The sequence below is a fragment of the Hippopotamus amphibius genome, chromosome 15 (assembly GCF_030028045.1).
Source record: "Hippopotamus amphibius kiboko isolate mHipAmp2 chromosome 15, mHipAmp2.hap2, whole genome shotgun sequence".
NCBI lineage: Eukaryota > Metazoa > Chordata > Mammalia > Artiodactyla > Hippopotamidae > Hippopotamus > Hippopotamus amphibius.
The window spans coordinates 27,897,529-27,919,150 of record NC_080200.1 but is presented as its reverse complement, the minus strand read 5'-3'; the positions used below and the strand labels follow the sequence as shown (position 1 = coordinate 27,919,150).

Here is a 21,622-nt window from a genome sequence, read left to right as displayed (position 1 = left end):
GATAAGCTTAAAACTTAGGATGAAAAGTTTAAAATGTCAACATAAAAATGTGTGAGGGGGGATCACAATATTTCAAAATTATTTAGTCCAAACACCCAGTATGAAACACAAAGCTCTTCGCGATATGACTCCTACCTTTCCAGTTTTATCGTCCAGTCTCTGGCACTTTAAGCCTTAAGTTCAAAGAATTACTTACTGCCATAATTTTGTGCTTTTGCTTAGTTTTCCAAAGGGATCAAAATCCTATTAGATGACCCCTGATAAGAGCTCAAGTCCGCATGGATGTTAGCCTCTTAAATATTTGGAAATGTCCTAAATAAAGGAAACTGTTTAAATTTGTTTATCCCAGTGTCACCCAAATTTGTTCAACTCTAGAACTCTTAACAGCCCAAGAAATTAGCGTTTCATGTAACACCCTTTGGGAAAGCAACTGGCAAAATATTAAGACCCATTTTAAAAGTCAAGTCTTTAAAGCTTTCCAAACTTCACCCAAGGGGCATCCCTTTCCTAGTATTCCCACAGGCTTTGCAGCCCTCAACAGGGCTTTGCAATGACCTGTTTACCATCTACTTCCCAACAGACTGCATGACACAGGTCTGGCACCACCACAATTCCTGGCTCCTAGCAGGAGCTCAATGTTGGTTGAACAAATGACCAACTTAAAGATGGAAATAGGGAATTCCCTGGCAGTCCAGGTGGTTAAGACTCTCCTCTCCCAGGGCTTTCCTGGCAGCACAGTGGTTAAGAATCCACCTGCACATGCAGGGGACACGGGTTTGACCCCTAGTCCGGGAAGATCCCACATGCCTCAGAACAGCTAAGCCCATGCGCCACAACTACTGAGCCTATGCTCTAGAGCCCATGAGCCACAACTAATGATGAACCCATGCTCTGCAGCTACTGAAGCCTGCGCGCCTAGCGCCCGTGCTCTGCAACAAGAGAAGCCACTGCAATAAGAAGCCCATACACCGCAAGGAAGAGTAGCCCCCACTCTCTGAAACTATAGAAAGCCTGTGCGTAGCAAAGAAGACCCAACACAACCAATAAAAATAAGTAAATTTATTTAAAAAAAAAGACTCCACTCTCCCAATGCAGGGGGCATGGGTTCGATGCCTGGCCAGGGAACTAAGATTCCCATATGCTGCACAGGGCCGCGAAGAAGAAGGAGGAGGGGGAGGAGGAGAAAAGGGGTGGATAATTCCCAAGTTTCTACTTTGGATGACTGGATTAGGGAAAATACTCTGATGAAATATAAGACTGGCAAGAAAAAGGGAGAGTCCCGTTTGGATATGTGGGAAAGCAAAGTGGAAATGTCCAGTAGGCAGCTGGATCCCAACCTTGGTAGAGTTATCTGGAGAATCCGGAGATTCAGAGAATCTCATTATTATCGGTGATAGATGAAACCATGAAAGAATCAATGACATTAACCCAGGAAAAGAAAATTGAGTGAAAAAAGTAGAGAATATCATCGGTTGGCGAACGTGAACATTTAAAAGTAAAAGTATGCAAAGAAAGTTTCTCAAGCCAAAAAACTTGGAATTCCCTTCCACTCCTCCCGTTTGCCCCCTATCCAATCCATTCAGTCCATCACCAACCTCTGTAACCTCTGCCTGCAGAAGCTGTCCAGAATCCATCTCCTCCTCTCCATCTGCATGACGACCAGCCTAGACCCCTGCAAAAGCCTTCACTGCATCCACTCTTGCCCAGACCAGTTCCAGACATCCTCCATCTAGCACCTTTAAAAAATGTTAGATCATGTGATGTTTTTGTTTAAAATCCTGCTATTGCTTCCCACTGTACTTGATCTGATCCTTGCTTATCCATCTCTTATAACAGCTGCCTACCTGCTGCTCTGGCCACACTGACCTCCATTCTGTTCTTCATGCAAGCTCGGAAGATTTCTGCCTCAAGAGACTTTGTGCTTGTGGTTCTCTCTAAATGGAATGTTCTTTTCTGAAACTTTTAGCTGACTGATAACCTCCTGTCATTCAGGCCAATTAAGACAGAGCTGCTGGGACTTCCCTGGTGGTCCAGTGGTTAAGAATCTGCCTTCCAACGCAGAGGACACGGGTTCAATCCCTGGCTGGGGAACTAAGATCCCACATGCCATGGGGCAGCTAAGCCCGAGCACTGCAACTACTGAGCCCTGCGCGCTCAGGGGCCCACATGCCACAACTAGAGAGAAGCCCACACACTGCAACTATGACCCGACGCAGCCAAAAATAAAATAAATAAATAAATAAATAAAAGACAAGAGCTTCTATTACCATAGATAAAGCTGCTACTACAAATCATTCAGTATCACATAACTCTTTAAATTTTTTCTTAGTATTTATAACTTAAAGTTAATTTTTAAAATTATTGCTCTCTCTCCATGAGAGCAGCGTTTCAATCTGTCTTGCTCACTGCTGTATCCCTAGCAACTAAGATATGCTCCGGCCCACAGGAGGCACTCAAATACTTGTTGCATGAATTAATAAGGGAAAGCAGGAAGGAGACTGAGAAAAAAAGTCAGAAAGCTGGAAAGAAAATCAGAAGAGAACAGAAGCTCAGAGAAGAGTCTTAGGAAGGAGGAAGTCAAAAAGAATGATGACTAACAAGCCACTGAATTTGGCAATTCCATCTTTGGTGTCCTTTAAGGGGGCAGCTTCGGAAAAGTAGAAGAGGTAGAAGGCAGATTACAATGGGGTAATAAGTAAATGGGAAGTGCAGTGGAAAGGGCAAAGGGAAGGAAGGAGATAGAATACTATTTCGAGGGTGAGAAAAGACAAAAGAAAGGAGAATATCTGCTCATGTTTCAAGCTAAAGGGAAGGGCCCAGTGGGAAAGGGTACACTGAAGATAAAAAAGGAAAGAAGGTGCTCGGACAAGGTTGAAAATGTTTTGGTAGAAATGGGATCCTAAAGCCACATTAATCATCTTTTCTGTAAAATTATCTCACGATTACAGCACAATGTCTCTTTCACGTTCAGAAATATCTACTCCCTGAAAATAATTTGCTATTTACAAAATTCTTACATAAGTGCAGTCTACAAAATCATTAAAAATTCTGCACATCTTTCTTAACTCTTAGAAGGTACACACTGGGGTGTTTGGGGTAGATAGCCACGTGTGCAGTGTCCTCACAGGTGGTTCAGAGAACAAAAGTCTTAGGGAGAAAGAGAGGTAGAGAGAGACAGAGAATATGTGTGCAAATAACGCAAATGGGGCATGCTGCTGACAATGGGTGGAGTCTACATGGAGGGTATACAGATGTTCTTTGTACTATTTGTGTAGTTACACACAGATAAAAGTTAAAAAGAGAAAGAAAAATACTGCATGCCTAAGCTAAGCAGGAAAGGCAACGTCCATGAATGGTTGGCATGCAACTGTCAAATTTCTTGGTAGACTATCACAATGACTTAAGAAGCAGCCAAAGTGGGATGTGGCATAAACCTTTATAACATTTTTTTTAACCTTTAAAGGATCACTTTTTAAAAATTAATTAACTAACCAATCTGTTTATTGGCTGTGTTAGGTTTTTGTCACTGCACGTGGGCTTTCCCAAGTTGTGGTGAGCTGGGGCTACTCAGTTTTGGTGCAGGGGCTTCTCATTGTGGCGGCTTCTCTTGTTGTGGAGCACGGGCTCTAGGTGTGCGGGCTTCAACAGTTGTGGCTTGTGGGCTCAACAGTTATGGCTCGCAGGCTCTGGAGCGCAGGCTCAGTAGTTATGGTGCACAGGTTTAGTTGCTCCATGGCATGTGGTATCTTCCCGGACCAGGGCTCGAACCTGTGTCCCCTGCATTGACAGGCGGATTCTTAACCACTGCGCAATCCGGGAAGCCCCAACCTTTACAACATTTTACTAAAAGAAACTGTTCAAGCTATTGTAGAAGACTACTTTCAGGACAGAATCAATGTTTGTATACAGTGAGTGGATAATTCTCTATTATCCCTAATAAAAAGAAGTTAATCCTGTCATTAGAAAGCTATTATTTGGTTTTTAATGAGCACACACAGTATGAAGAAAACCTAATAAGGCCATTCCTTGACTGCCAGAGGAGAAAAAAGTCTGAAGTACTGTTTCTGATCCGTCTCTAACAGTATCCAGAGTAAGTAGATAGTGGTCAAGATTTCGCTGTGGTGGGCTATCCTAAGGGGAAAAAAATAACCAGAAGGTGGACTCTACTGGTAAATTTGATCTGATCCCTTTTCACTTGTACAAATAGTTTGCTGATTGTAACTTTGCTATGAAACGGCTGCCTAAGAGTGCTACAGGACACTTGGAAAACAATAATATTCCTTATGAAAGGAATATTATTAATTAGATAAAATACATATACAGAACTGTCAAAAATAACAATGACTAAGAGGCACTTTCTCCCCTCCATCTCTGGGCAAAGCTGTGCTCTCTCTCCAACTCAAAATCCTACCAAGGCAAGGACTTTCTCCCTCTCTGAACTGAAGAAGCCACTAAAATGGAACAAGACACTGTGTCCTTAGTGGCACTGATCTTCCATTCCTAAAACCCCACTCCAAGGCCAAAGAGCTCACCTAGAATCACTTGGAGACTGAAGTGATAGGGTCCCTCTTCCTAGTAGGGAGGCAGAAGAGCAATTCCATTCTAAAGTTTAACTCATGAAATCCATGGGTCAAGGTTTAATGTGATAAGACATCAACATAACATGGCACACCTGATCACCCAAAGGAATGAGTGACAGGCCAGTCTCAAGTTCTAACACACTCAGAATTAATTTCTCTTCAAATAGCATGTCCAATTTCTCTCTAGTAGCTTAGGACTAAAAATATAATAGAGGCTCTAAATTCTTACTCTCTTTAAACAAATTGAATCACTACTAGTATACATTCTAGAGGGTGTTCAAGGCAACTCTGTGTGTGTAAAACTGAGAATTTTATGAGCTTTCTGTATTTACTTAAATGGATGACCACCCACAACTCTTAAAGTCTTTTCTTTGACCCCTTCCTGCCTCCCAGGGCTTACAGTCTAGTTTACAAGACATGACCTAAAGTAGCATGTGACAATGTGCTTAAAATAAATAGCATAGACAATACATTTCCTAAATGTTCTGACAAAGGAGATTCTAACTGCTTGTGGGGTAGGGTGGAGATTGGTTTTAAAGAGGAAGATGAGGAGGACCTGAAGGATGTCAGATTCTGAAAGGTGATGGGATGGGTCCTGCAGGCAGCCTTTCCATTTAGGAAACATTTTCACATTGACACCCATTTCTTTTGAGTTTTATAAGAATCCTAAAGGAAGCCAAACACATCCTCAGTTTACAGACAAGAAAAGTGCGGATGAGAAGACTTGACTATATGAGACTTGATAACAGTAAGTACTGAGATGTCCAGCAGCCCAGGCTAGTGTGACAGAGAATAAGGAAAATAATTCAACCAGAGCATATGGCCTGCGAGGGACGTAGCATTTAAAGGATTTAAAGAGACTAAACACCTGAAGACTAATTAGGAGTACTGCAACAGCCCAAGTGAGACCTAACAAAGGCACGAATTTAAAAACACACCGAAATTAAATTGGTAACATTTGTTCTAAACTTCAAATTACCAAGAAAACAACAACAGTAACGAACCTTATAATCAGTTTCAGGGAGGAAAACCTCTAACGAACAAATCTCCCGAATACCTACTGAGAACCCAAAGGGCATAGTAATTTACCAATAAACTCTAATATCATCAGAGGTTTTAGAGACATCATCAAAACTGGAATTGCCAACGATATTCCTGGGATCACAAATTTCAGGGCTGCCTACACAAAGAATACTTTTGTACGACTCAATGGGCAGTATTACGTCTATACTAAGATTTCCAAAGATTCTTGATTTTCTATTCAGAACAGTTTGATTTGGTCAACTAAAGTCCCTTTTATTTCCATATTTAAGCCCTGACCCTGCAAAGAGCAAGGACCCGATGAACATGTGCAGAATATATGAAGCCACTATCACAGGCAACTTTAATGCCAGTCTGTTCCAAAATAAAGTTCTCAAAATTTCGGAATCAAGTCTGCAAGAAAAAAACCTTCAGCCAGCCTTCCCAGCCGGGGCCTTAACGTAAGGTCCTTAGGGTCCTGTTTTCCCTAAGTAATGCCATAGTGCCACTTCCCGCAGATGACAACCGCTCGGTCCCTGCCCTGTTAGCCTCCGCCGAGCCAGACCCGAGGAGCTGCGAGCGCTGGGGAAGTTCTCAAAGGGCCCTGGGCGCCGTCCGGGGCAGCGTCTCCCGGGAAGGGGCTGCTCCGCGAACCGTACTCACCGCGACCGGGAGGCCGTGCTCGGGGCCATCGGCGGCGTCGAGGCGGGGGGCCGGGGCAGGCGCCGGGGCCGGGGTCGGGGCGGGGGCCGGGGCGGGCGGCTGCCGGTGCTTGCCGGCGCGCTTGGCCTTGGCCTGGATGCAGCGCTGGTGGAGGGCGAAGGTGTGCTGGCGCTCGAGCTCCAGGCGCTCGGGCGACACGGCCTCATAGCGGGCCTCGCAGGTGCTGTGGTGGCGCCGGCACAGCTCGATGCGCCGGCGGAGGCGCTCCATGACCGCGCTGTGCCGCGGCAGCGCGAACTCCGCCATGGGGCAGGTGGGCAGCACCATGAGCCGCGGGCGGCACGGGCCGGGCCCGAGGCGGGCCTCTCGGGGCCGGCTGGCACTGCAGGCTCCGCTCCCCGCCGGCTGCCCGGCTGCCTCACGGCCGCGCCATGGCCCCACGGACTGCGGGGCGGGCTCGCGCGCGGCGGGGATCTTCCTCTGGCCCCGCTAGGCCCAACCCAGCCAGGCCCTCGCTGCCCACCTCAGGCCTCGGCCTGTCCCCGCCGCCCCGGCCCCATTGTTTTCCGCGCTGCCGCCGCCGCCGCCATCTTAAAATTGTTTTCAGGGCTCTCCGAAGAGGGCGGGGCTCCGGTGGGCGACCCCGGCGTCACAGTTGATGAACAGGGAAGACAGCCAATCAGCGAGGGAAGAGCGAGGCGCCCGAGGGGCGGGGCCGGGCACGCAAGAGGCGCTGGGGCTGCTCCCGAGTGGAGTTTAAAAGGAACTCTCAAGTGAGGCGGAGGGAAGCAGCTGGGCGGGCTTCAGTCCTCCTCGCCCAGCCGAGTGAGCCTGACCAGAGCCGGCTCTAAACGCCGCCTCGCGCAGGCCGGCCCTTCCGGGTCCGCCGCGGAAAGGGGACAGGCGGCGCGGCGTCACCCGCCAGACCCAGATCCTCGCTTGGCACCGTAACGCCTCACCATTTTATTCTCCTGCAGCCTCTCATATTCGGCTTTGATAAGCTCAGAAGGAACCACGCTTTTTCAGGGTCGGCTGTGTTTGTTCGACCTCGCTCCTCACGATTCAGCCTCACAGCTGGTAAGAACTGTACACAAGTGAGCTGAAGAGGTTTTCTCTTGAGCTGTTTTGAACCATCAAGACTATCAGTCTCCCCGTATATAAAAGTTTGAACACGTTTCAAAAGTTCACTTACTACAACTAAAAAAAGAAACAAAAAAAAGCCCTAGCAGGCATGGGGTGGGGGGCGTAGCTCCTTTTTGGGGTGGGGGGTGGGCGTGGGGAGCGTAGAACTGCAAAGGATGATGCTTCAGTAAAAAGAACAGGGAGCCTGGCCTGCAAACTTGTTAGGTAAAATTGAGTCTCTCAACAAAACCCATCTAAAGATAATTACACTCTAGCATTATACCTAGTAAGCAAAGGGAGTGGGAGACTGTAGGGGAAGAAATGAAGCTAGCAATGAAGCTAGGCACTCTGTTGGGCCAAGAGAAGCTAGAAACAGACACTGGCACCCTATTGCTACAGAGGTAAACAGGAGGTGCCAAAAGGCTGCACGGGAGACACCATCAACAGCTCAAACTTTGGCACAGTAACTTCTTACTACTAGGCCAATGAAAATGTTTTATTTTAGAATCAGAAGGAAAAAGAGGCCTTATTCAAATAGTACTTGTTTTTATACAAATGCAGTAAAGAATACAAGTGGTCCACCAAGGCAAAGGTGCTTGGGGCTCACGGACTCCATTAACACAGTCCTGCTTTTCCCATTCTTCAAGCATAAATTTTACACCAGAATTAAACGAGTTTCCAATGAGAAAGATAATCATAACTAGGAGCACTACATTTTGTGTACTCTTCAGTAAGCAATTCAAAAGGCTAATCTTGCATAAGAAAAGTTCTGGCCTCATTCAAAAATATCCCTGAATTGTGCAGGAATATATAAAAGATGGAGTCTGATTCTGAACAAAGATTTATTTTCTAATAAAAGTTTAAAGTAAAGGTTCAATCGTTCTCATAAATCTCAAAGAATAATCTGCAAATTACCCCTTCCTTTCTGAGTTGCTATCCCTTAATTATACAACTTAAACTACTGAACCCCAAATCCAGCAGGAAAAAGGACACGAAGCCAACTCTGAATCATATTCAAATCCACGTGGTGAGATGAAGTAATTATTTCACCATCCATAAAGTTTCTGCGTATTAGCAAACTTTCATGTAGTAGCCAATTAAAGGAAGATTAACCCATTACTCAAACAGTAAAACACACAAATTGAAGGTTATTATGAAGAAGTTCAGTCAAAAGCAGATGCTTAACACAGGGCTTTAATGTAATACCATTTAGTAACGCAACAATTTGAGAGAAGTGGGGAGTATTTTGTGGATAAGAGAAATTGAGGAACACATCTGATGGAGTGGGCATTTTACAACAGGACAGATAGCCAGCCTGTAAAATCATAACGTAAGTGCCTTTTAAAGAGCTGAACACTGCTGCTGGTCATTCATTAATGTGTCAGACTTCTAATCAGGAGGCTGCATCTTCAACAAAGAGTGAAAAAGAGAACCGAGGAAAGACTTTTTGCTTGCTTGCTTGCTTTTTAACAAACATTGCTAAATTACCCTTGGAAAGGCAAGTGAACAGTCTACTGATTTACACTTGTTATTCCACAGCTCAGCTGGAAGAAACCATAAGGGAGGCATGAAATACAATGTCATTGAAGGGTGAAGAAGGCAGATTTCTGGAAATGGAATGATCCCACACACTTGCTTCAAGGAGAAACCTGCAGGCATATTTTCAGGTCTTGCTAAGTAACTGTTTATTTGCACTCAATACATTTTGGGAAAGTCTGCTACATAGCTAAGGTCACTGTGACCACAGAACAACAGATGAAAAGGATAAAGCACTGAACAGCAAGAAAAATGCATCCCACCCTCATAAGAATTTAAGTGAACCAGTAAAAAATTGAAGATAAACAAAATAAACAGATACAGCCTTCATCTTTTATGAATATACTTCCTCCCCAGTATCTCCCCAATATAAACACTCTGGAGTGTTTATTCAGTGCAAGGAACAGTATCATCGGTACATTTGAAACACCTCTGATGAAACAATAAAGCTAAAAAAAAAAATCTAATTCTGAATACATTTCAGTGTGGTGTAATAATGATATTATTACACATAGTAATGGGGGAGAGGCTCTGATAGCACCCACCTGCATTCCACATGAAAAAACAAACCTAAGATCATTTCTTAAAAATTCTACAAGCCACATACTTAAAAAGAAAAATCTGAACAGGACTGCTTTATCATGTAATTTAAGACACAACTGTTACATAAACTGCAAATAAAGACTTAAAAGGTTTAGCAGCTACAAAAATCAGAAAACTCATGCTAAAAGTCACTCCTCCATAAATACTTTTAGCCTGTATTCAATTACAGTCAATTCTGAATTGGCTCGCCTCTGGATTAGTCTTCTGAAGTCTTTACACGGAGTAAAGGAAATGGTAAAGATGAAGGATAGTATTTTATCCTGTACTTTGACCCTGTAAAGGTGTGGGTCTGCTTAATAAAGGAAGAAGAAACATACACGTAATCACAATAAAGCTTAACACTATGCAGAGCTTATAATCATCTTCAGCAACGGACTGCAAGCTGCACTGTGAAGACAATGCATAGCAGAGGAGAAAGCTGGGAATCTGGGGAAACTGGGAAGGTAAAACAGTGTCAACACAGTGGAAGATGTGATGAAAACATCTGCATCTACTCTGGTAGCGTTCCTTAAGAGGCCACCTGCTTGAGAAAGCTGGAGCCCAGACACTCCTGGTGTGTGAAGAATGAATGCCCAAGTGCCACAGTATGCCACCTCCTCCACTAACTGCAAAGCTGTCTGGGAACTGAGCTGTTCCAAGGGCAAGAGAACACACACACATTATGGTCTAACCAAAATCAAGTAAAAAGTTTTCTTCTTTTTATATGTCTATTTTAATACAACTTAAAGAGAACCTTTATATAAATTTGGGCTTCCATCCAATCACTCTCCTCAGTTTCCTTAGGAGTAACTGAATAATGGAAGCAAGCAAAACAAGATCATAACCACAGAGGACTGCACTTCAAACATGATTATCAACTCTAAGGAACAAAGACACTTGAATGTTCCGTAATACCAAACTTAAAAAACAAAATCAGTTCTAAAAACTTCAAATTCATCCCTCTAGCATTTTTAAAGGTTGGTGTTATTTCTGCATGGGCAGATTAATATATTAAATTAAAGCCAAGATTTTTAAAGACTGGCAAAGTTCTATCACTCTATTTTAAAAAACAAAGATGTTCAAAAACAAAAAAAAAATGTTAGTTGCTTCATGTTACATTTCACAACCATTATGTTAAATGCTTTCTTTCTACAGAAACAGGGTCCTTTATGTCACAACTGCAATTATTTACTGCTAGATGTTTAAAATTACACGGGCTAGTGTTCAACTGGAACCTGTTGATGGTGACATCTGGAGGTTTTCTGAGTTTCAACCTAAGGTGTGCCAGGTCCTCTCCTAGGACCCACACTTGCAGGGGAAGGGGAGGGAGAGGAAATCACAGATCAAGTTCTTAAGATTGTTTCACTCTCTTCGAGGTTTTCTGTTTCTTGGTGACCTGTTCAAAATTTCATCCTCCTGTTGGTGGAAAAACAAGAAATTCACTATTATTAGCATATTTTTTAAAAAAGTAGAAGTTCAAGTTTTCAAGATCAGCCAAGCTGAGTATAACCCATCTGAGGCAAAACAGAAAAAGAAAAATGATTAGAAGAAAATGCACCAAAAACAATGATTGGATCAGAGGTGGTGTGACTGTATGTGTCTAATTCAGTCTGTTTTTCTAAATCTAACCCATAAACATTTTCTTTAAAAAGGACCAGACACCAGGCTTTCACATGTTATCCTGCTTAATCCTGAATAATCAACTGGCCTGTGGACATATTAGTCCCACCTTAAGGCTGAGAAAGCAAAGATTCATGAGGACTAAAGGCTATCCAAGTTGAGTCCCATATAACACTCAAGACTACAAGCCCAGTACTCTTTCTACTCTACACACACTTCTTATTGTGTGAGGAAGTTGGGGGAATATAAAAACAGATTGGTCCCTACCTAAAAGAACCCAGCATTCTAGTTGGGACAGAATATATCCATTGAAAATATAAACAGCACTGACCTTTAACAATAGAAGGGGAGAGCTGTGGTAGCTGGAAATGGAAACTGGGTAGCTTCCAGAAAGGATCAGAATGAAACAGAAGTGCTTAGAAAAGGGACCCTGGTAAGAAAGGTGTGGACTATTCTCTTTCCCTCGTACCTCATTATCCAATCCACCAGAAAATCCAGATCAGAAGTTCCCATCCTTCTCTCCTATCACCCTGCTCAGAGCCACCACATCTTGCCTGGATTATTACAGTAATCTCCTAACTAGGCTCCTTGATTCTCCCTGGTCTGTAAAAAACACAGCAGCCAGAGGAATCAGATCTGATCACTCCTGTGCCCCAAAGCCTGCAATGCCTGCCCATTTCACTAGGAGGAAAAGCCAAGTCCACACCTATTGTATGGGGCTGAGGAAGCCTCACCTAATCTGGAACCTTCCCCATGTTCCGTTTCTCCACCCTCTTAATCTACTGGCCATACTGGCCATCCAGACTACCACTTCAGGCCCTTGTACTGGTTGTTCTCTCTGCCAGGAATGCTCCTTCCATGGACATATCCATGGCAAAGTCTTATCTCTTTCAAATCTTTGCTCAAATGTCACCTCTCCATTGAGGCCTACCTACCATCTTTAACATTACATACAACCCACCCTGCCTCCAGCATTTCTAATATCTTTTCCTGTCCTACTTTTATTTTTCACAGCCCATTGCTTTTTTTCCCCCCCCCCACCCCTCCCCAACCCATGCACACGTTACCGCCCTAACAAATGTAATCCTGAGAACCTTCTGGCGCCTGTTTCCTGGCAATGAGGTGTACAACTCAACAGGCGACTCCTGCCGGAGAGCCAATGGCCATTTCCAGTTTGGGTGAGCGGGAGACGGAGTCACGTCTCTAGCCCAATGCTTTTTAACTTCATTTACTTCCTTATAATGTCTACTGCTTACTGTCTGCTTTCCTTCCATTAGAATTTAAGTTCCCCAAAGGTAGAGTACGTTGGTCTGTCTTGTTCACTAACAACACTTGGCACACAATGGGTACTTCACAAATGACTCCATTCATTCAGTAAATATTTGTGAATGACTCCATCAGCAAGAGTGACAAAAATTTTAGAATGCAGCGATTTGTCCAAGAAGTATTTTTAAGGACACAGTGAGAGGCAAATGATAAGACAGAACTGTAAAATAATAACCTGAAGTTGCCATCTTAGAAAACATTTTGTTAGTATTCCCTTACCACCTTATTATAGAAAACCATTTTCAGCTCAGAAAATACTTTTGAGATTCAGATGTAATTTGAAATTTAAAAATTTAATTTTTTAGTGCGAAGAATTCCACTTTTACAAAATTGGCTGTAACAGAATTTTTACTGCCACAGCCATTGAAAATTACCCTATGAAAATAATCTCTCCTTAATGTACCTTCACCTGAGTTGCTTGAAACATAAGATACGTTCTCCCCCTTTCTATTACCTCTGCTTTAGGTTTTCTATCTTCCTCCTCTTGACTGACAGTGCCACCATCTTCTTCAACATCACTTTTTTGCTTCTCTTCTAAGACAGAAGTCAAAGTAAAACAACTGAGCAAAATCTTATACTTGTTTTTGGTAACAAGAAAATTAGCATCAGAATACACCTCTAGAGTCTAAAACAATCTTGATTAGAAAAGTAATAACTCGCTTATAAGGGTCTGAAACAACATCTTAGGGTGCTGGCTTAAAGCAGATATTTTGGGGTCTACTTCTTACCAAGTTTCTCTTCACCTTCCTCCTCCTCATCTCCCTTTTCCTTTTCCTCTTCCTCTTCCTTTTCTTCTTCGTCTTCCTTCACATCTGGTTGAGGAGCATCAGTCTTCTTATACTCCACAGGACTTGTCTGTTTCTGAAATATTCCCCCAAAGCGCAACAGTTTTGTTCACATTTTATGTATTACATTACCATATAATTATTGAATGCCTATGAGCAACGTTCTGTACAAGGCTATATGCTGGGGTAGATGCCAAGAAATGAATAAGATGGAATTCCTGCCTGCAAGCTTCCGCTTCAGTAAGCATGGGTGTGACTCAAGGTAGAAGGAACAGGAGAAGCAAAGGGGTCGGGCAAGAATGTGCAAGTCTAGTCAAAGGTGACTGAGGTACAGATATGCAGAACAGTGATGGGGGACAAGGCTAGAAAGGAAGATTAGGGATCAGGTTACAAAACATCTTGAATGCAAGATGAAGCATAATCCTCATTTAGTAGAAGTAGAGGCCTAAACAAAATTTTCTTTTTTTTGATTGCATATAACGAAGGCTAAACAAAAAAAATTACAATAAGGCTGTATCACCCCTACGTGTGTTTCGGGGGTGGGAGAGGGAGGGGAGGGATGCTGAGGAAGAAATGGATGAGAGATCAAAGACTGAATTATCAAGTATATGAACAGAAACTGCTATGCCAGAAGGAAAAGCGAGTTTGTGCCCAGATGGCTTGGTTTTATATCTAAGTTGTTTTTTTCTTTTCTTTCAGAAAGCTGCTGCCAAATGCGAAGGACAGTAACACAACAGGCTACTACTACTAGAAATCGAGGGGCTAACAATCCTACTTTCATCTGAGCACAATAAATGGTCACTGAAAGTAGTGAGCAGGGTTTCAGAAGTCAACAGCAAATGTAGCCCAGTCACTACCAAGCTGCCACAAAGAAAAACCTCAGGCAATATATCTTAGTTATTTTTAACATCATAAGAGTGAATCAAAATAAAAAAACAAAAAAAAAACAAAAACAAACCAACAACAATTCATACCTTTCCAGAACAGCAGAAAAGGATGACAAGGAACACGGGCAGAGCTACAGTCAGAATGTAGACCACCCAGAGCCACGGGCGCTCCTCGGCTGCCTCAATCATCTGCCCCACTACACCTGGCTGAAGAACAAGACAGGACTCGTTTCAAGTTTCGGCTTTTGACACTAAATACAGGCTGTACTTGTCCCACTGTTCAATTACTGCATGGCACTACTCAGGCACCTTTTTCAGAGGCTAGATGTTCATACAGTATAAAAAGGAAATAAGAGAAAAGTCTTAATTTTCCTGCTCTCTTTATCATCATGGGGATTTCCCCCTCCTAAGTGTGAAAACTGGTTTCTTAATCACCTGCAAAGGATTCCTTAACCTCAGGGACCAAGGAACGAAGAATTTCTTTGATCTCAATGTCTCTCTCATTCCTACCTTGGCTGTATGACCAATTATTTGAAAATTCCATTTATTGGGTAAATCAAGATTCAATATTTGAGTGCATTAAAATATACCCTAAATGGCTACTTTTGTTCAAATATATCTTAAAAAATTTTTTTTAGTTACAGTATAGTTGATTTACAATGTTGTGTTAGTTTCTGCTGCACAGCAAAGTGAATCAGTTACACATATATCCACTCTTTTTTAGACCGTTCCCATACAGGTCATCACAGGGTACTGAACACAGTTCCCTGTGCTATACAATAGGTTCTTATTATTTATCTATTTTATGTATAGTAGTGCTGTAGATGTCAATCCCTGCTAAATATATCTTAACACAATTTAAAAAAAAAAATACCCTATATGTAACCCAAATATAGACTCTAAAGCCATTATATTAGCCTAATGAAATCGTCCAAAGCCCCAGTATTTTGTCTTTAGCAGACAAAGGTCACACTTTCTATGCCAACATTCCCAAATAAGGGAAAGGACAAATCTTAGAAGATAGTATTTCACAACAGCAGCAATTAGTTACCTATAATAAAAGATATCAACGCACAAGAAACAAGCAAGCACAAACCTCAGCAGCCCCATCTGCAGCTTTCTTCAGACCCCATCCATCACTGGCCCAATCGTCAACTACTCTTCGATCACCAGAAACAATAAAGTTGTCAAAAAAAATGTCTGAAGTCATAGACCACAGTTCTAAACCAATAGCACTAAAAGGAGTCATTTTGAAAGGCTCCAGATCTTCAAAGAAATCTGGGTTTGGTATTTTCCGAGGTTTCCAGATTCCCTAGAGAAAAATATTTAAAAAAATCATTTCAGATAATGATCAACACAAATTTACAGTGAACCTAAATAAGAATTACGATGAATTCTGCTTTATCTGTAAGGTAAGTGCTGACTTTGTGAAACTTAACAGGAAGAAAACAATAAATGCTACTGATGCCTCTAAGATGTCTGGACTCCGACTGCTTTCAATTTCTGCTTTCAATTTCATCCATGACCTTAATCCAAAGCAACACCTTGCTCTACCTGGCACATTCCAACAGCCTCCACTCTTATCAACTAACTGCTGGTAGGAGTGGGAGCATAAATCAGTACAGACTTCTTCAGTGGTGATTTAAAATGTACACGATCTTCAACCAGGTATTTCACCTCAGATAACTACCTAGAGAAATAGTTACCACATATACTCAGACATGTACAAGGAAAATTACTGCAGCAAGGATTCTAAAAGCAAAAATGGCAATTCATTTAAATGGCCATCAACAAAACAGCTGGAGGTCAATTTTTAATCTATCTTATTGACTGCACAATTAAACACACATTAAAAACAGAAAAGTATACATATAATGTATACACAGAGATACAGACCTACACATCACATTTTGAAGTGTGACAAAGTAGAAATTAATGATTTTAAATAATCTGACTAGAATAGAAACAGAAGTGAGACCAGGGTCTGAGTTGTTACATGTCTACAGTAATCTTGAAGCTTTAAAATATCAGCACCTGTATCATCATCTCATTTGAGCCTCACAGTCTTTTTATAGTTGAAGATACTGAGGTCAAGCAATGAGCTGACTCCTGGTCAGGGAACCAACTCCCATCATTGCCCTCTATCTGCCCCACCACAGAGACTGCCAATTTGGATCCTACGGCTGTAGCACCCCTGCCACATGGCAGCACGGTGCCCAAGTCGCAAGTTTCCCATTTTTTGTTTGCTTTTAAACATAAGTTACAAAGCAATTATGAAAGCTCCTCTTTCCAGTTTCTAGGTTTATCTTTTCAACACTTAACACATAAGTTCTCCTCAAATCTGAAGTTTACTTTGTTTTTCATTCAATAGTGTGAATATAGGGGATCAACCTGGCAGCCTCACTACAGACAAAACTTCTCCCTGAACACAAAGAGATCAATGAAGCAACTCAACCATCCGGAGATACAAACCTGGTAGTTAGGATTGTCGATCATGGGAGGCTTCCACTTGCCCTTATAATTAGGGTTGTCAATCATAGGTCGCTGCCAGACACCACACCCAGGGGCGGACTCACACTTAGGGTTGGCAATCTGAGGAGCCTCCCATTCTCCATCCATATCTTCATCCCTGTGGAGACAGACAAACTACCAATGGGTTCTGTGATGTAGGACTATGAGAAGCTGTCCCAGGGCTTCCCTGAAACCCTGCAGAAGTACTTTCACAGTGTTGTACTACAGAGCATCATCTTGTTTCTGCATTGCCAGTAAGAAGGGTTTTTCGTGACAGATGCATTAAAAAAGGAGATGAGAACATAATCAATTTAGTTTGTTGAGCTCTACACTTAAGTTTCAGCAGTTGGCTATAGTTAAGTATTTACTTCAATAAAAAAGCAGGTGATTTTAAAAGTGAACTAAAGCTCATACCAATCCTCTGGCTTCTCTGCATCTGGATCAGGTACATATTCAGGTTCATCATCTAACCAGCCTTCAGGCTTTGTGGCTTCTTCATCTGCAATCTTAGCAGGGGCATCTTCATCCCTTAAACACAAAGGAAAAAGCCAATTATTGACAGCATCAGCCAGAGAATCATAATATGGTCCCACTTTGTGAATCTTAAACAGGGCAATCTAAAAATATTTAGGCCTTACTTAATCAAAAAACTTAAAACAGTTCCTCCTAGAAATATCTAAAATCATATACAATGGCCTAGTATGCAGAATATATAAAGAACTCTCACAGCTCAATAATAAGAGAACAACTCAATTTAAAAACCGGCAAGGGATCTGGATAGACATTTCCTCAGACATACAAATGCCCAATAAGCATATGAAAATATGTTCAACATCATTAGCCACCAGGGAAATGCAAATCAAAACCACAATAAGATACCACTTCATACCCAGTAGGATTACTATAATAAATAAAGACTGATAAAACTAAGTATTGGCAAAGATGTGGAGAAAATGAAACACTCGTACATTGCTTGTGAGAAAGCAACATGGCACAGCCACTTTGGAAAACCATTTAGCAGTCCCTCAAAAAGTTAAACATAGTTACCACATGACCCAACAATTCCACTCCTAGGAATATACCCAAGAGAAACAAAAATGTATATTCATCCAAAAACCTATATATGAATGTTCACAGCAGCATTATTCATAACAACAGCCAAAAAAGGGACACACCCTAAATGTCAATCAAATAAGGAATGGATAAATAAAATGCGGTTTTATCCACACAATGGAATATTATTCTGTCATAAAAGGGAATGAAGTATTGATACATGCTTCAACATGGATGAGTCAAAAACATTATGATAAGCAAAAAAAAGCTAGACACAAAAGACCACATATTATATTATTTTATATCCAGAATGGGCAAATCCATAGAGACAGAAAGCAGATTAGTGGTTGCCAGGGGCTGGTGGAAGGAAGAAATAGGGAGTAACTGCTTCACGGGTAAGGGCTTCTTTTTGGGTGATAAAAATGTTCTGGGTCGACTTCTGGCATAGCCATGGTGGCTAATGCTACCACTAACCCGTCGCAGCTGCTCCCTTTAGCTTGTGGACAAGTGTATAGGATCAAGAATTCACATTGTGATGAAGAGTGTTAAGGAGATTGTTGGCACACTTCTGGGATTTGATGACTTTGTCAATATGGTACTGGAAGATGTCACTGAGTTTGAAAGCACACCAGAAGGAAGAAGAATGACTAAATTAGATCAAATTTTGCTAAATGGAAATAATATAACAATGCTGGTTCCTGGAGGAGAAGGACCTGAAGTATGAATGGATTTCCTTGACTTATGCTAGATTCTGTTTTGTCCTATAATGACAACAAAATGGAATTTTTTTAAACCTTTTTGTATTCTGTGAAGCCAAGTTTCCTGTTAAAGGGAAATGGTTTGAAGATGCATTGTAAATGCCCGTTAAGTTAATCATGATTATATTGGAAAAAGAAGTTTGTTCTTTGAAGACAAAAATAAAGATGTTTTTGTTAAAAAAAAAGTTCTGGAATTAGACAATGGTGATGATTGCACAACACTGGGAATATACTAAACCACTGAACTGTACACTTTAAAAGTGTGGATTTTAGCATGTGAATTATGACTCAAACAGTTACTCTTAAAAATTCATCAAGAAGTACCTAATTTCGAGGGAGGGAGGAAATACGGGGATATGTGTATAAAAACAGATGATTGAACCTGGTGTACCCCCCCAAAAATAATAAATAAATAAATTTTTTTAAAAAATGAGAAAACTAAAACAAAAAAAAAGTACCACCTAATTTCAAAGCTTGATGCAGTTACTGTTAGACAATGCCAGTTTAGCTCGTAAGCAAAGACATTTTCTATTCTTGGTCAGGATTATGCTTGTTTTTGAACTTTGCTAGTTTAAAATTGTCTGAGAACTTAAACTTATATATCTTTCAGCTGATCTTTTAAGCTGAACATTCACTTCTCCACCTCCAAAATAAAACAGCTAGTTAAGAAATACAATACTGAACAAAGCTGAATCCAAATCTAATGTTCACTAAGTATACAAATAAACTCACCCTTTACACCAGTGCAGCATATAAAAGTATCAGCTAGAATTTAACTGAGAAGTCTAAGAGGTTACTTGTACAAATGGAAGATCAGTTTTATCATTTCCCTTCATTCACTTTCTGACATTTCCCAAAGTCACCGTACCAGAGTTTAAACACGGTCATATACTAGAGTACAGCCCACCTGTTTTCATTTCTTACCACTCTGCAATCTGCACCCTACATAAAAGGCTACTCCATTTCCCTCATACCTGTGAAGCTCACTCCTGTTCCTCTACTTTTGCACATGGCATTCTCCTTCAACCAGGGAATACTATTTCCCATCTTTACCAGTTAGTTAACTCTTGCCCATTTTCAATTCTCAATTTGATTTGCCCTACTCCAAGAATCTACTGAAGTTAGGTATATCTGGTGCTCTGGTCACCAAGTAACACATATTAGAGCATTCACGACATGCATGCCAACTTCAATTGCCTGTCTCACAACTATACTGGGAATTGTGTAGGCAGCTGGTGTCCCTGTGGTTTTGTATTCCAGTGCCCAATACAGAACAGAGATCACCTGAGTACTGTTTAAATAGGAAAAAGGTTACTTTTCAAATTAAAATTTTAGGACTCCAGCTTTAAATGTGAATTCACAGAAGCATTGGAAAAGCCGGACCAAAAGACCCAAAGTTCAGCCACAAACCAACCATGTTACCACAGGCAAACTCTATCATCAATTTTAGCATTTGGTGGCTTGTAAAACGGTGGTGTGTGAGGCAGTCCAGATGGTCACAATGGCCCTAGCGATCACTAGGTGGTCACTACAATTTTCAGCCATAGTAGTCTACATTTTCCCTAACATTTAGACTGCATCACAGATTATTCAAATTATAAGATTTCAACCACCATTTGATTATTCAAGCTACATGGACTATATGAAATGCTCCACTACATTCAAAGACAGGTCCCAGAGACTCACCAGTCATCTGGTTTGACAGCATCAGGATCTGGTATTTTTGGTCTTTCATCCCAATCTTCAGGCTTCTGGTCTTCTGGGTCCTCAATTTCACGTGAAGGATTTACAGGAGGAGTCATATCATTTAACAGATTCCCACTGTTCACAACAGATTGGTCCACCAATATTTCAAAACTATTATCTGGATTCAAGACTGAAAAAATTAAATGGAATTTTAAAACGTTAGTTAGCCACTCATTCCCAAGCTCTCTTTACCACAACACAAAAGATCATGTTTCTAACAGAAAGCAGAAGCATGGAGTAAAAAACCTTGGGCGCTAGAGTCAGAACATGGTCATGGAGCCTTAGGCAAGTTAGTACTCTTTTCCTTATCTGTAAATCGTAAATGTCAGTTCTTCAGGTTTGTAGGAATTAAAATAAATGACAAGTAAAATTTTAAAACACCAAAAGATTCCATGTATGAACATTAAAAACATCACAAAACCAAAGGTACATAAACTAATGCAACATCGGTTCGACACAAATGGTTACACACCAGTCAACAGGCAAATAAGTTTATTTATTATAACTGTCCCCCAGTAGAAAGGCCCGTTTCCTCATTTTTTGAGTTGGTATTACCACTGTCTGTGTTGCCAAAATTTCAAATTACACAAACTTTTCATTTATTAAACCATGTGTCTGTCTACTCAGGTTGTACTTTTGGAATCCAGTGAAGAATGCAGACAATTTTAAATCCATAAAGGTACCTTAAGTGTGAATTATGCTAAAGCCTGGATCCTACATCTAAATGTCTAACAGGCAACTGATTAGGTCACAGCACGTCCAGAATACTATGGAAGATAATAGAGTACTATGCTGCTATCCTCAATGACTCAATGATAATGAAGGTTCTCAATATTATCAATGATATGTACTCTCACAGAAAGAGCCTCATGCTTTTATGTGTTGGCCAAATACATACCACAATGTTGATATTTCAGATCATTTTAAATGTCTTCTTTTTTGCTTTTTTTCCTTTTAAATTTCTATACTAAATATGTATTACTTTTGTTATAAAGAAAAAAGGTTATTATTGCATTCTTTAGGAAAAGAGGCATGTCTATATGTGATCTCAAAGCAGCAAGAAAAGCTTCATTAAATAAAAAACCCATTCCAATGTCCAAATGATTAAACTCAACTCCCAAACAAGTTCAACTAAAAGATACTTTGAAAAAAAACTGTACACATATTTCTATTGTATGTCTTTATTGCTTAACTGTCCCCTCAACAAGAAAAGAAACAAAGGGAGGAAATGAGGGGTGAGGATCAAACAAAGAAGCTCTTTATGGGACATACAAGCTTATTCTTAAAATTGTTTCAAACCCTAGTTCTCAATTCAACCTAAGGAAGAGACGCTTCTTTCAGTGCCGAGAAATCAAGTTCTTCTCACCACTGATATTAAGTCAACAGACTCTTATTTGTAGATTTATAATCTTTAAATTACATGGATGATAAAT

The 21,622-nt window shown here is 41.1% G+C and overlaps 2 protein-coding genes and 1 pseudogene across 2 annotated transcripts in view; 1 reads left to right on the top strand and 2 right to left on the bottom strand.

Annotated features, from left to right (window-relative positions):
- MAML1 (mastermind like transcriptional coactivator 1) overlaps positions 1 to 6,858 on the bottom strand; it is a 46,650-nt gene extending 39,792 nt beyond the window's left edge. The window contains exon 1 of the mRNA XM_057709118.1: positions 6,264 to 6,858. Coding sequence (XP_057565101.1) covers positions 6,264 to 6,590 — 327 coding nt within the window. The 5' untranslated portion in view covers positions 6,591 to 6,858. The remainder of the gene's footprint in view (positions 1 to 6,263) is intronic.
- Positions 6,859 to 8,565: 1,707 nt separating this feature from the next.
- Positions 8,566 to 21,622, bottom strand: part of CANX (calnexin) — a 32,221-nt gene continuing 19,164 nt past the window's right edge. The window contains exons 8-15 of the mRNA XM_057708698.1: positions 20,130 to 20,319; positions 17,047 to 17,160; positions 16,594 to 16,750; positions 15,218 to 15,433; positions 14,209 to 14,328; positions 13,178 to 13,310; positions 12,904 to 12,983; positions 8,566 to 10,919 (exon numbers count right to left, since the gene is read on the bottom strand). Coding sequence (XP_057564681.1) covers positions 10,866 to 10,919; positions 12,904 to 12,983; positions 13,178 to 13,310; positions 14,209 to 14,328; positions 15,218 to 15,433; positions 16,594 to 16,750; positions 17,047 to 17,160; positions 20,130 to 20,319 — 1,064 coding nt within the window. The 3' untranslated portion in view covers positions 8,566 to 10,865. The remainder of the gene's footprint in view (positions 10,920 to 12,903; positions 12,984 to 13,177; positions 13,311 to 14,208; positions 14,329 to 15,217; positions 15,434 to 16,593; positions 16,751 to 17,046; positions 17,161 to 20,129; positions 20,320 to 21,622) is intronic.
- Positions 18,136 to 18,427, top strand: LOC130836518 (U6 snRNA-associated Sm-like protein LSm5; annotated as a pseudogene).